Genomic DNA, 10,946 nt, shown 5'->3' with positions numbered 1-10,946 from the left:
TTCTATTAATTGACATGATTGAGGCTTGTACATCTGATTTTGGAGAAGAGTGGGCATATAATGTTGAAAAACTATAAATAAATAAATTTATGGATACAAATATGTAGTAGTCTTGGATTGTCTGTTGTTCAGTTATCTTAGCAGTTGACTTTATTGACGTGTTATCCTTTTGGATTCATCAATAAATAAAATAAAATAAAATAAAAAATCTGACAAAAAAAAATAAAAATTGACTGTTTACTTTGACTAGTACAGTCTTGGACCACAGCCCACCATTTTTGATCTCAGGAGGTAGCCAATTTGAGTTTCATTTCTTCATTTTTGTGATCTTCACTGTCTTATCTAATCCCTCCACTCTTTATCTTCCCTCATCATCTCATTTTAAAAAGTGATTTCATATCTAATATGAGAAATATGTCAACTTTTGACAGTGGGAATACAATTACAAACGGTGTGTATCAATCCGAGGAATTGTGCCGTTGGTTTTCACTTGCTGAGATTCAATCAGCGACCAACAACTTCGATGATGCTTTGGTCATTGGGAAAGGCGGATTCGGTAAGGTGTATAAAGGGTTCATCGATGGTGGAGCTACCACTGTCGCCATTAAGCGGTCGAATGCAGAGTCCAAACAAGGGGCAGGAGAGTTTTGGACTGAGATCAAGATGCTTTCCAAGCTCCGCCACACACATCTCGTGACTCTGATTGGCTACTCTGATGATTGCGATGAGATGATACTCGTTTATGAACACATGGCCAATGGGACGCTCGCCGATCATCTCTACAAAAATAGTAGGAAAGGAAACGGGAATGATATTTATCATCTTACTTGGGAGGACAGGCTCAAGATTTGTATTGATGCTGCCTATGGATTGGACTACCTTCATACGAATGCTGAGCAAGGTGTCATACACAGGGACGTGAAGACTACAAACATTCTGTTGGACGAGAATTGGGTAGCTAAGATTTCAGATTTTGGATTGTCTAAAATGGTAAGCACAACCCAGACACAAACCCACATTAGTACAAATGTTAAAGGCACGTTTGGTTATTTAGATCCAGCGTATTTCTTGACTCGTAGACTAACCAAGAAGTCAGATGTGTATGCTTTTGGTGTGGTTCTATTTGAAGTGTTATGTGCGAGGCCACCCGTGGATACAAGTGTTGAGGAGGAGGAGCAAATTGGCTTAGCCCTATGGGCTCAAAAATGCATCAAAAAGGGAACCCTTGACCAGATCATTGATCCCTCTATAAGAGGACAAATATCACCAAATTGTCTAAAGGTGTTTGCAGAAGTTGCTAACAAATGTTTACATGATTATCCAAAAGGAAGGCCCACATTGAGTGAAGTTGTGGGGAGCCTCAAGCATGGATTGGCATCACAGGGCAATATCCGTTTATCTCGACGAAAGGGAATAATAAGCAATCTGTTTTTGAGTACTGCACATCTTGGGTGGAGGAAGTGGAAGAACTGGGGTCCTAAGAATGGAGTGTCAGGGCAGTTGTGGAGGGACCTAGTTGAGGATGGTGCCATTCAATCATTCCGTCGTTTCTCTCTGACAGAGATTCGAGCAGCTACAAATAATTTTCATGAGCTTCTGGTGGTCGGACTTAGTCGTGACAGCAAAGTGTATAGAGGCCATATCAGCAACAGGAATCTTCATGTGGCAATTAAAAGGTTGAAAGAAGGAACATCAAGAGAGAGGAACTTGGACGAATTTAGAGCTCAGATCCAGGTGTACTCCCATCTCCGTCACCGCCACATTGTTTCTTTAATTGGATACTGCATCGATAAGCATGAGGTGATCCTTGTGTACGAGTATATGGTCCATGGGCCTCTCTACAATCACCTCAATGAAACCAACAAGTATTCACTTAACTGGGAAAAGCGACTTGAGATTTGCATTGGTGTTGCACGAGGACTGCAATACTTCCATGCAGGTACAAGGCAAACAATCATTAATTGCAACCTGAATCCGACCAATATTTTGTTGGACGAGAATTGGAATGCCAAAGTGGTGCCCAAAACTGAACCAACTACATGCACCGTGGGATATATGGATCCAGAATACCTTCACAGTGCTAGATTAACTACAAAATCCGATGTGTACTCATTTGGTGTCGTCTTACTTGAACTATTGTGTGGTAGGAAGCCAATGATCTATTCAAGGGACGAGGATCAAGTGAATTTAGTTCGCTGGTTCAAAACTAATATCGAAAGGGGCACCGTTGATCAGATCATTGATCCATATCTAACTGACAAAATAGCACCAGAATGTTTGAAAGAATATGTCAAGAATGCTGAAAATTGCGTGTGTGATGAGGGGATTAAGCGTCAATCGATGGATGATGCGTTGGGTAACCTCCGGTATGCACTGCAACTGCAGGAGACTTGGCAGAATAGTAATGAACATGACAAAATTTCGACTAGCAACAAGTGCATTAGATGTCAAAATGGAGAACCTTGTGCAAGATGCATTGGAGAAGACCATGGTTGGTAGGAGAAATTTGGTTGTAGCTCATCGACTATCAACAGTTCAAAAATCAGACAATTTCGGTGATTGACAAAGGGAGGGTTCTCTTGATGAGCAGCAAGCCACCTTGAGGTAGGTTGCCTGCCGACTGAAGGCTGAAGGTGCTAAACTATGACAAACGGAAGTACCACAATATTGCTTCTTTTAAAGCATAAATGTGATTACACACATCATTATATAGATCTATTTGCAGGTTCTTCTACTTTGTCTCCCCAAGTTACATGTTGTCATGATGGTTGAACTATTATAGCTTTTGTTCAGTAATTAAATTTGTGTTCATCCTTGGATGACTGTGAATAACTTATTCTCAACTTGGCATACTAGTCTCATCCCAACGTGTTTTTATTATAATTAAAAATAATATTAAAACTCTGAATATATAAAAAGACCAGGATTATTAAGACACATGGCATATGGCATCACAGTTATAGAGGAATTCAAAATATTCAAAAAATTTTAACTGTAAAAATCTATCAAATATAATTAAACAGACACATTTACGAGAATAATTATCTGTTGTCCCAGCTCTCTTCTCATCATTGTCGTTGTTTGATTTGGTTATCGAAGGACGACTGATTAGGTGCTAAACAGCAGGAAGGCAAACTTCTTGGCTGCATGAAAAAGAAAAACAAAAAGAAAAAAAAGAAGGTTAAATAAATCTCATTTCAATTGCTCTCCAGCATCCCAATAGCCTAACTAATGCTCAACCAGACACAAGTATTCCTATAGTAGAAAGATTCATACTCTCATTAACTAATAAACATGCACACAAGCCTGGTAAAAAGAAAAGAAAAAAGAGCAGCAGGCATGAATTGTTAGATTTTCGCCCATCAGTTCTGTGAGACCAGATTCATATTATCACGCCTAAAATTTCCTCAGGACTGTTTCTCGTTCCTCGTTCAGATGGCATTGTCTGATTATTTTTCAGGTAATCTAGAACGGTAGCACACCTCTGGAATTTATGATGTGCAAACATAAGGCCTTTTCAACTGATGCTTCTTTAAAAATTGATAGCTACATGAAACAGCATAATGCTGCCCCTGTTAATGGATTGCTATCCACTTGCTATGTTAAAAAAAAAATTTCAAACATAATGCAATCCACAGATTTTATAGATTTATGTGCCTTGTACAATATGGTGTTCCTCCTCTTGAATCAATTATACCTAGCAAATTCTACCACCAACTCAACATTTTGTCTCAATGACAGGAAATGATCTATCTCTAGCCTCCAGGGAATTCATTTCAAGTCAAGACCCAAGCCAAAAGACATTATTTAGTCTCATGAGGAAATGACTTTATTTTGATACAAGCATGTGGACTTGGAATTTTAGAGAGATTATCAATTCCTGGAACTGAGGTCAGAAGTTCATGGCTCCAGACTTTGGCACAGCTACACAATTCGGTAACATGAGTCATAATTTGCTGAAGGGGCTCAAAAAACTCTTCTAATAGTTTATTTGGGTCTTCATTCTGTTCTCAAGTGTTTACATGGTTTTTTAGTATTTACACCTCAAGCGTACTAAACACAAATTCTAGAGCAAAACTTTTTGTAATCAATGTAAAAGTTGAAAATACAACACCTAGTATGGTAGAGGGAATAATATATATAGTCCCCCATTTCTCCACAAAAGACTTATGTTTGGTTGAGCTTTAAGAACTTTGTTTTCTGAATTTAAAAATTACAAAAAAAAAAAAAAAAAAAAAAAAAAAAAAAAAACCCTAGTTTGACAATAATAAACACCCAAAAAAAAGTTCTTGAATTTTCAAAAATTATTTACGCCTCAAAAAAGAGAACCATATAAATGAGTTTTTTTTCTTCCTAAACTAGTTTTTGAAATTTTTCAAACATATTCAAAAAACTCAACCAAACAAAGCCATCAAACGTATCTGAACCATTGAATAATCTCAATTCTATCATTGTTCATCATAAATTCATGCAAGAAAACAGAAGAACTCAAAAAGTGCATTCTGAAGTTTATTATCCAAATCCCTGAAAATAACCAAATAAAAAAACAAACTCAGTCATGATCAAACCACAAGATTGCAGACTGACACACATTTATGCTTGATTAGGAAGTAGTAGTGAAAAAATAAAGTAAACAAGGACTCTCATGAAATTGGGCCAACCAGTAAACCATAAAAAGATCAAAAGTATTCATACAATTCCTAAAATCTAAAATTTTATTAGTCAGAGACTAGCTTCTTCATTGCCCTCAATCAGCCTCAAATTGGGTTCTCAATTTAATTTGACGTAGAATTGAGTTGGAAAAAAAATATATATGCATATTTATTGAAAGCTTTATGCTGAGATGCACAAGAAGAAAATTCAACGAGTTACTGTTGAAATATTTTAACAAGAAATAAAAAATCAACCGAGCTTGTCATCAGCCAAAAACTAAATAATTCAAACTAAAAGGTCCACGGAAAAGGGGAGAACGGTATTGACAACTCATTGAAAAACTAAAACATTACATATGTGATTGTGATAATGCTAGATCAAGTGAAATGAAGCGTCGATTTTTATAGTTTTGTTTTCTCCAAATATGCCTGTCAATGTAATCCACTGTTTTGTCAAGTCGATCTTCCTCATTGAATGCATTGAATTCCGTAGTGGGCTAGAGGATTTTAACATAGAATGTAATACATTAATATGCAAAGAATTAGATTTTAATTGAAGTGAGTGCTTAGGGATTTCAAGGAGTAAAGGATATGTTTGATTAGTAGGATTATAGCATAAGATTGAGATTGTTAGTTCATAGACTCACAATCCTATATTTGATTGTAAATTTCATTAACCGCATTACATGTATGACGGACATTCAATTCGATAAAATTGATGAATTTTTAATATTGAGAGGGGCTAGGATCATAATTTTAAGATTGAAAGAAAAAAAAAATGAATACATAATAAATGATTATTGCACTAATTTAATTGGATAATTAATTCTACACTAATTCATGGGATTATTAATCATTTCACTGTTAATCCTGTGGATCAAACAAAGCCAAAGAGTAATTGATTATGTCTTTTTGGTTGCCAAGAAAATAAGACAGACAAGAACAAAATAAGAAGTAAAGAATTGATATCCCACTTCAGAGGCATTAAAATGTATGAATAGATAATGGAATCAAAATTGAGAAGAAAAGAAACTCTGTTTGGCTTGAAGGAAAATGTAGGAAAAGAAAAGACATAAGAATGTGGACCTAGATTATCCATTGAGCCTAGTGAAAACTATTTGGCTTGAGGAAGAAGAGTTTTTAAAGAAGACTAAAACTGCAACTAATTAGAACATAAAAATGTTCAAATTTCATTTTCGTTTCTTCAGTTTCTCCTTATATTTGGTTTTTTTAATAATTGGGTTGGCTAATTCTTATTTAAATAAATCAAAATTCTCAGAAACACAAACTTCTTTTCAATTATGCTGAAGTTGACCAAGAGGTTCATTCGGATCTTGATAGAATCTAACACGATTATGCTGATGTGTTTTAGGAACACAATGACTTACCTCCAATTAGATCACATGATCACCAAATACCTCTCAAGGATGGTAGTCATCTCCCAAATATCAGGCCTTATAGATACTCTTATATTCAGAAGAATGAGATTGAGAAAATAGTGAAAGAGATGCTGAATTCAAGGGTTATTAGGCATAGTGTGTCTCATTTTTCTTCACCCGTCCTTTTGGTCAAGAAGGACAACACTTGGCGAATGTGTATTGACTACAGAGCTTTAAATAAGGACACTATTAATGACAAATACCCTATTCCCATGATTGATGAATTATTTGATGAGTTGCATTGAGCTCAATTCTACTCTAATATAAGGCCTCATATGGTGTGACTCCCGTAGTGACATGGTAGGTAGTGTTGTACCACCATTCAGCCAGAGATAGTCATTTGGCCTATATAGTAGGTTTGTCCCCCACTAAGCATCTCAAGTACCCCTCAATGCATCAATTAACTACTTCAGTATGGCCATTCATTTGGGGGTGATAAGAAGAACCCATACACAAGCTAGTGCCCTGCAATCAAAATAATTCCTTCCAGAATTTACTAGTAAACATAGTGTCCTGGCCTGAAACAATAGAAAAAGGCATCTCATGAAGTTTAAACACATTATCTAAGAATGCTTGAGCTACGGCAATAGCTGTATATGGATGGGTTAAGGGAATGAAGTGAGCATATTTACTAAGCCTATCCACAACCACATAGATCACAGTTTTATGGGAAGAGTTGGGCAACCCTTTAATGAAAGCCATCGAAATATCACTCCAAAGCTTAGTAAGAATGGGAAGGGGCTGTAACAACCCAAGTGCTACCATTGTTTCATACTTATTCTGCTGGCACACGTCACATTCAGCCATAAACTTAAGTACATCAGACTTAAGGCCTTCCCAATAAAAGCCTTGTTTGATTCTTCTATAAGTTCTCTCCCTTCCTAAATGCCCGCCTGTGGGAGTTGCATGATGTTCCTTGATGAGTGTAGTCTTTAGCTCAGGTGAATTACCTACCACCAATCTAGTTTTGTAATAGAGCATTTGATGCTGCCAAAGAAAATGAGGATGACTAGTTGGATTCTGAATCAAATCTGCAATGAGTTGTTGGATAAAAGGGTCTTGTTCCCAACTAGTTTGAAGATCCTTAACCCAATGGCAGAGGACAATAGAGAGAGCTGACATACTGCCCATTTGTTCATGCAGCAATAAGGCATCTTCCTCCCATTTTCTGCACAAGGCATCTGCAGCATGATTAGATTTACCACTCCGGTATACAAATTTCGTAATCAAAACCCATGAGTTTGGAAAGCCATTTTTGTTGCATGAGAGTTGTAATTCTCTGCTCCAGTAAGAATTTGAGGCTTTGGTGATCTATCCTAATGTGGAAATGCCTACCCAAAAGGTAATGCCTCCATTTGGTAACAGCTACAACTACAACCAAGAATTCCTTCTCATAAGTAGATGACCCAAAGCTTCTGGTAAACAATGATTTACTCAAATAGGCTATGGGTTGTCCCTCCTGCATCAATACAGCTCCCAACCCCTAATCAGAAGCATCACATTCTAGCACAAAGGTTTTATCATAATTGGGCAAAGCTAATGCAAGAGCACTAGTCATAGTTCTTTTCAATAGGAAGAAAGCTTGTTTAGCATCCTCAGACCATTTAAAAGCATCCTTTTTGAGTAATGTAGTAAGGGTTTGGCTGATCTTGCCATAGTCTTTTATGAACCTTCAATAATAGCCAGTCAAACCCAAAATCCTCGAAGAGCTTTCAAAGATTGAGGTCTAGGCTAAGTGGACATAGCTTCTATTTTAATGGGGTCTGCAGCCACACCAAAACCAATAATAATATGCCACAAATACTCCACTTGCTGCTTCCCAAAAGCACAATTGGACATCATGGCATACAGTTGATGAATTTTCAATTTTTCCAAGGTCAAGGTCACATGAGACATATGTTTAGCCCAACTGTTACTGTATACAAGGATATCATCAAAAAATACTAACCCAAACTACCTCAAAAATGGCTTAAACACATCATTCATCAGACTTTGAAATGTGGACGGAGCATTGGTCAAGCCAAATGGCATGACCAAAAATTCATAGTGGCTTTCATCTGTTTGCAAAGCTGCTTTTTCAATGTCAGGAGCATGCATCCATATTTGATGGTACTAAGATCTTAAATCCAACTTAGAATAGAATTGAGCTCCATGCAACTCATCAATCATGGGAATAGGGTATTTGTCCTTGATAGTGTCCTTATTTAAAGCTCTGTAGTCAATACACATTCGCCAAGTATTGTCCTTCTTCTTGACCAAAAGGAGAGGTGAAGAAAAAGAAGACACACTATGCATAATAACCCCTGAATTCAGCATCTCTTTCACTATTTTCTCAATCTCATTCTTCTGAATATAAGGGTATCTATAAGGCCTAATATTTGGGGGATGAGTACCATCATTGAGAGGTATTTTGTGATCATGTGATCTAATCGGAGGTAAGTCATTGGGTTCCTGAAACACATCAACATAATCGTGTAAGATTCTATTAAGATCCGAATGGACCTCTTAGTCAACTTCAGCATAATTGGAATGTAGGCTGCAAAGGTGAGCTATGATTCCTTGTGGTTTTTTTTGCACCAACTTCTCCATTGCCTTAACTTCATTTTGCTGTATCTCCACTGTTGCACCACCTCGCAACACGTGTTTTTTGCCAAATGCAGTGAATTCCATCCTCAAATTCTAGAAATCCCATAACACCAGTCCTAAAGTAGATAACCACTGGACTCTCAATACAATGTCACAACCCCCCAAAGGTAATAATTTCATGTCAGCTGTAAAAGTTGTACCCTGCATAACCCATTGGAAATCCTTCACCATAGCATTTTTTTGTAACTTGGTACCATTAACTACCACTACTGTTAAAGGATTGGTAAATTGGATTGATGCTTCAGTTCGTTTTACCATTACTGGGTCCAAAAAAATTGTTGGTACTACTGGAATCAATTAATATAGTGACCATATTCTTCTTAACCTTTCCCTTAATTCTCATAGTCTTATAAGAGAAAGAACCTGATAGGGCATGAACTGAGATTTGCAATTCTTCTTGCACATTTTCTTTGTCCATGTCCAGTACCACATCCTCAAAGACATCTTCCTCATCCTCAGCTTCAAGCATAAAGAGTTGCTTCTTCTTGCAAACATGGCCTTTGAAATATCTCTCGTCACATCTATAGCATAATCCTTTCATTCGTCTCTCCTCCAATTTCTTCTGTGTCATTTTCTTTACAACAGTTACTGTCTCCACAGGTTTTGGAGCTGGCTGCATTGATTTTCTACTTGTAGGGAAACTGGTATTGTAGCTTTTGAAATAAACCCTGTTCTTCTTGGCTAAGGCCTCAATTTTGTTTTCTTGTAACCTTGCTAAACCCATGGCTTGTGACACATTTCTTGGTCTAAACATCTATACTCCTGCCCTGATTTCATCTTTCAAGCCACTCACAAAACAACTAACAAAGAATTCTTCTGATAATCCATTTGTTTTGTTAGCCAGTTCTTCGAATTTCCCTTGGTAGATTTGGACTGTTGATATCTGTCTAAATTTTGATAGTTGTCCCATGGCATCATCAAATAGGCTATCTCTAAATCTAGCAACCAAGGCCTTAACAAATTCCCTCCAAGATCTGAGAACATGGGTCTTTTCACACCATCAAAATCAATGAATAGCCCTATCCTTCATGTGTACTGAAGCCAATCGCACTTTTTGTGTTTCAACAATTGGATTAAACTCGAAAAACTTCTCACATTTGTATACCCAAGCCTTAGGGTCTTCACCGAAAAATTTTGGAAAATCCAATTTGGCAAATCTAGTGTGCCACCAATTTGGATTATTGGTGGGTTCTTGTGTAGGAATGATCAAAGAAACCGAAGAAGAAGAACTCACCTTTTCTGCGATTTACTCATACTTCAGGTTCAAAGCGGAAACTAGATCCTTAATTCCAGCCATGGTTTCAGCCTGTTTATCCTAGCTTTCCTTTAGATGCTGAATAGCATCCTTGATTTGTCTGATATCCTGAGATCGTGTACCGTCTGCGGTTGCCGAAGTGGTTTGCCCCAAGTTCGAAGAACGGTGGCTCTGATACCACTAATAAGCTTCTAGCAATTAATCTTAGAAATTAGAAAAGAAAAACTCAGCTTTTTTTATTCAATTCTTATCAAACGAAAGGAAGAACTCTTCCATGGGGTTTTACAACAAGAGAGAAAAAGAAAAGGAAGAAAAGAAAAGACACAACACACCCTTATCTGTAACACCCTCCCCTCTTATAATCCCCTTTTTTCGTAACAGAATAACTACTCACACAACTGCCTAATAGAACAGAACTAACAAAATTATCTAATTACAGCTCATACCCCCAGCTCATACTACTCCCTAATCCTATCATAAAGATCCTCAACAACATCATTGATAAGGGAGATTACGTGGTGGGAAGTGCGTAAGGGCCATTTCTCGGGAGTGATAGTTCCGGAAAATTGGGTATGGGTCTGTTTGGCTAGCGAGAAAGTTGTCGTTATTGGAATTTATTTTTATTTTTATTTTCATTTTTTTTGGGATCAAATCAAAGTCGTTATTGGAATTGAGGCATTTGGATTTTAGAGAGAGAAGTGTTGGTCTCAATTAGAAGGAAACAGTTTTGGCTTATCTATATCTATCTATTTTTGGCTTATTTATATTTATCTATCTATCTATAATATTTATGGATTGTTTTGGAAAGTTTGTTAAAAATTAACTTTTTTATTTTTTTTTTGATTTTTTTAAAAATATGTAAAAAAAAAAAAATAGAGCTATAGTGATCCAAAATAGGTTAAAAATAAAAAACTGACTCTTAACCCTCTATCCAAAAGAGGCTTATATAAAGGA

At 36.8% G+C, this 10,946-nt stretch overlaps 2 protein-coding genes across 2 annotated transcripts; one reads left to right on the top strand and one right to left on the bottom strand.

Annotated features, from left to right (window-relative positions):
• The first annotated feature begins 254 nt into the window (after positions 1-254).
• LOC114292073 (receptor like protein kinase S.2-like) lies at positions 255-2,843 on the top strand. Its single transcript, XM_028235980.2, has one exon. The coding sequence runs from the start codon at positions 406-408 to the stop codon at positions 2,497-2,499; it is 2,094 nt and encodes a 697-aa protein (XP_028091781.2). The 5' UTR covers positions 255-405; the 3' UTR covers positions 2,500-2,843.
• Positions 2,844-2,871: 28 nt separating this feature from the next.
• LOC145802084 (uncharacterized) lies at positions 2,872-10,722 on the bottom strand. The gene is made up of 2 exons (XM_082894550.1): positions 9,101-10,722; positions 2,872-3,143 (listed from the first exon to the last, which is right to left on the bottom strand). Exons 1-2 carry the CDS (start codon positions 9,489-9,491, stop codon positions 3,109-3,111), a joined length of 426 nt encoding a protein of 141 aa, XP_082750676.1. The 5' UTR covers positions 9,492-10,722; the 3' UTR covers positions 2,872-3,108.
• Between the last annotated feature and the right edge of the window lie 224 nt (positions 10,723-10,946).

Source organism: Camellia sinensis, chromosome 11 (genome assembly GCF_055761805.1).
Source record: "Camellia sinensis isolate YWXY chromosome 11, ASM5576180v1, whole genome shotgun sequence".
In the NCBI taxonomy this organism is placed as follows: Eukaryota; Viridiplantae; Streptophyta; class Magnoliopsida; order Ericales; family Theaceae; genus Camellia; species Camellia sinensis.
Note: the sequence above shows the minus strand (reverse complement) of the source record. Positions and strands in the feature narration are given on the sequence as shown.

Excerpts from the sequence above, each read along its gene's own strand:
- LOC145802084 (XM_082894550.1), bottom strand. The coding sequence starts at position 9,491 with ATGTTTAGACCAAGAAATGTGTCACAAGCCATGGGTTTAGCAAGGTTA. Across the intron at positions 3,144-9,100 it reads CTCAGTTCATGCCCTATCAG|CCAAGAAGTTTGCCTTCCTG; the intron begins GTTCTTTCTCTT and ends TTTTTCATGCAG.
- LOC114292073 (XM_028235980.2), top strand. The coding sequence starts at position 406 with ATGAGAAATATGTCAACTTTTGACAGTGGGAATACAATTACAAACGGT.